The sequence below is a fragment of the Cotesia glomerata genome, linkage group LG2, assembly GCF_020080835.1.
Source record: "Cotesia glomerata isolate CgM1 linkage group LG2, MPM_Cglom_v2.3, whole genome shotgun sequence".
Classification (NCBI taxonomy): Eukaryota; Metazoa; Arthropoda; class Insecta; order Hymenoptera; family Braconidae; genus Cotesia; species Cotesia glomerata.
The window spans coordinates 15416545-15419040 of NC_058159.1; the positions used below are offsets into that span (position 1 = coordinate 15416545).

A 2496-nucleotide genomic window follows, 5' to 3' on the forward strand; every position below is an offset into this window, starting at 1 on the left:
AAAAGTTAATAAATAAAAAAAAAAGTTTTTACTTATTTTAACATAATAAAAATAGATGTGTCTATTCACACACAAAAAATCCTGATTTATCCACGCAGCGTGGATTTAAGGCCCTTACATTTACGCGGCGTGGATTTATCAAGACTTTTTTACGTATGAATAGACATGTCCAATAAAGATACAGTGTTACGTTAAAATCTTTGAAATTAAAATTTGGAACCTTTCATGAATAGATTAATGGAATACAACGTAATTAAAAAATAAGAATTGTAATAAAAAAATAACATTGATTTGCAGTGTGAATTGTAATATTTAATAGTAATTTTTAATAAATATTTCAAATGACAAAGTTAAGAGAATGAAGCCAAATTTACTACGGTAACATTGGAGTATTTGGTGTAGATATTATTTTTACGAGTGCGACCATCAAGTGTTGTCAATAGACAAATTTATTATTTTTTTTAAATTAGATAGATCAATTATAAAAAAGAAAAATAAAAAAAATTAATAATGATTTGTAACAGTACCGGCTATGAGGAAAGATTCACTGGGCTACTCTGATCGAATCTGACTGGAGGTTGGATTGGAACATCTTGTGGGACACTCGGACTTTCAAAAACAGCCTGGACTACGATACGAACTTTGTTAGGGTGATGATTCTTACTGGATTCACCAATAGTAAATATCCGATTTCTAATGAAATCTGTTGGGAAGAAGAAGCGGACTTATGGTACTAATTTACCTGGACCGTCGATTGCTTATAAGTCTACCACTGAAGAAGGTTATCCTCGGGAAGCTATTGCTGCGCAGTTACCTCAGAGCGCTCGCTTTTCTTTGAATTTGCCTTACACTGCTTTTGAACTTGGTCACACATCAAATTTCATTGAAAGATTGACTATTGAGGTAATTTTCTAAAATTATTATTATTATAATTTATTTATCTATTTATTTATTTCATGTTACTAATGCTAAAAAAGGGTATACAAACTTTTTTTCGTCCAATGATGTTAAGAATGTGAGGACTGTAAAAATTTACTGAGTTAATAAAAAATAAATTTTTTTGTTGCATTATTTTTTTATGCCGAAACTTCGAAATTTAATTGAAGCTTCATATTTTTTTTTTTTTTTTTTTTTTATTTTATTTAAATACAATCAATCATTTCTTTAATTTATAATTTTCATAGCCCGAAGATCAAAATATTCCATTTTTAAATCGAAAGGTTAAAAAATAAACATTTTTTTTATCGAAGCCAAAAAGAAGTATATGAAAAAAAGTTATTTAAAAAAAAAAATTAAAAAATGTTAATTTTTCACTTAGTTAAGGCCCAAAATGGAGTTGACCCCACTTTCAAATAATTATCGAAATTTTTTATATGCACTTTTGAAATTAGCAACTCGATTTAATTATAATATATTGATAATAAATCTATTGAAATTGTTTCGATCTAGGTCACAGGAAAATACAGCGAGTGGCAACAAATAATCCCAAATTCGCAAATCATGGTATCTCTAACCCAATATGCGAAGCAAGCAAATGGGAAGCTCAATAATTCGTAACACATAGTAAATTAATATCCGAACAAAAACAGTTTCACTGTAAAAAATTGCGCCAAGTCCACGTTCATAAAACTCATCTCAATAACATTTGCACTTTACAAAAAAAATTAGGCTCGTTTTAATAATTTTCATTCTCTACAAAAAGATGTGAAATACAAAAAAATACCAAGAAACCGTCATAATGTTGAAAAAATTGAAAAAAAATTTGTTGAAAATTAAAAAATAAAAAAAAAAATTTTTTATCGTACTTGGCGCGCGTCATTGAGTACCCCAAATTTTTTCGGAAGAATTTCAACTCAAGAAAAAACGATTTCGCTTGTATATATATGATCATATTATATATTTATATAGATTTCATTAGTCAAGGATACTGAACTCATTGAAAACATTGCTTAGTGTATTAATTATCAGTTTTAGTGAAAAAACCCGTTTTTAAAATTTTTTTTAGATCTTTAGTGAAAACAACTGTCAATATGGTGGTGTGTTCAAGAAATCTGAAATTATATAAAATTTTTGGATTCATTTTTTTCAGCTTCGTCATTAATCTTTAATGAAGAACCTTATGCAATATTAAAGCTTGATATTGCTTCGTTTAATTGTAATTAACACATTTTTATTGGCACTCACACCGCATTTTCCCAATTTAGTCGGCCATATGTTTTATTTTTTAGTAAACACAATTCTCACAATGCAACCGACCCAACGTATGCATGCGTATCGACTTGTATGAAGTTTGCATAACTGCGTATGACATTTCTATTTTACCTAACTTTTGTAAAACTTATTATGAAATAACATAGGTTGACTTACTTATAAATTTCTCAACATTAAAAGGATGTTCATTTATCCTGAAAAAATTTGGGGTACTCAATGACGCGCGCCAAGTACGATAAAAAAATTTTTTTTTATTTTTTAATTTTCAACAAATTTTTTTCAATT

General features: G+C 27.9%; 1 protein-coding gene across 2 annotated transcripts; it reads left to right on the top strand.

The window, feature by feature from the left end:
* Window positions 1-421: 421 nt before the first annotated feature.
* On the top strand, window positions 422-1569 carry LOC123259297 (T-cell immunomodulatory protein-like). Of its 2 annotated transcripts, XM_044719660.1 has the most exons (3): window positions 422-435; window positions 525-903; window positions 1450-1569. In XM_044719660.1, exons 2-3 carry the CDS (start codon window positions 697-699, stop codon window positions 1555-1557), a joined length of 315 nt encoding a protein of 104 aa, XP_044575595.1. In that variant the 5' UTR covers window positions 422-435; window positions 525-696; the 3' UTR covers window positions 1558-1569. The 2 variants fall into 2 exon arrangements, with proteins under 2 accessions (XP_044575595.1, XP_044575594.1); XM_044719659.1 differs by lacking the exon at window positions 422-435 and having other exon boundaries at window positions 442-903.
* Window positions 1570-2496: the final 927 nt, after the last annotated feature.

Excerpts from the sequence above, each read along its gene's own strand:
- LOC123259297 (XM_044719660.1), top strand. The coding sequence starts at position 697 with ATGAAATCTGTTGGGAAGAAGAAGCGGACTTATGGTACTAATTTACCT. Across the intron at positions 904-1,449 it reads TTGAAAGATTGACTATTGAG|GTCACAGGAAAATACAGCGA; the intron begins GTAATTTTCTAA and ends GTTTCGATCTAG.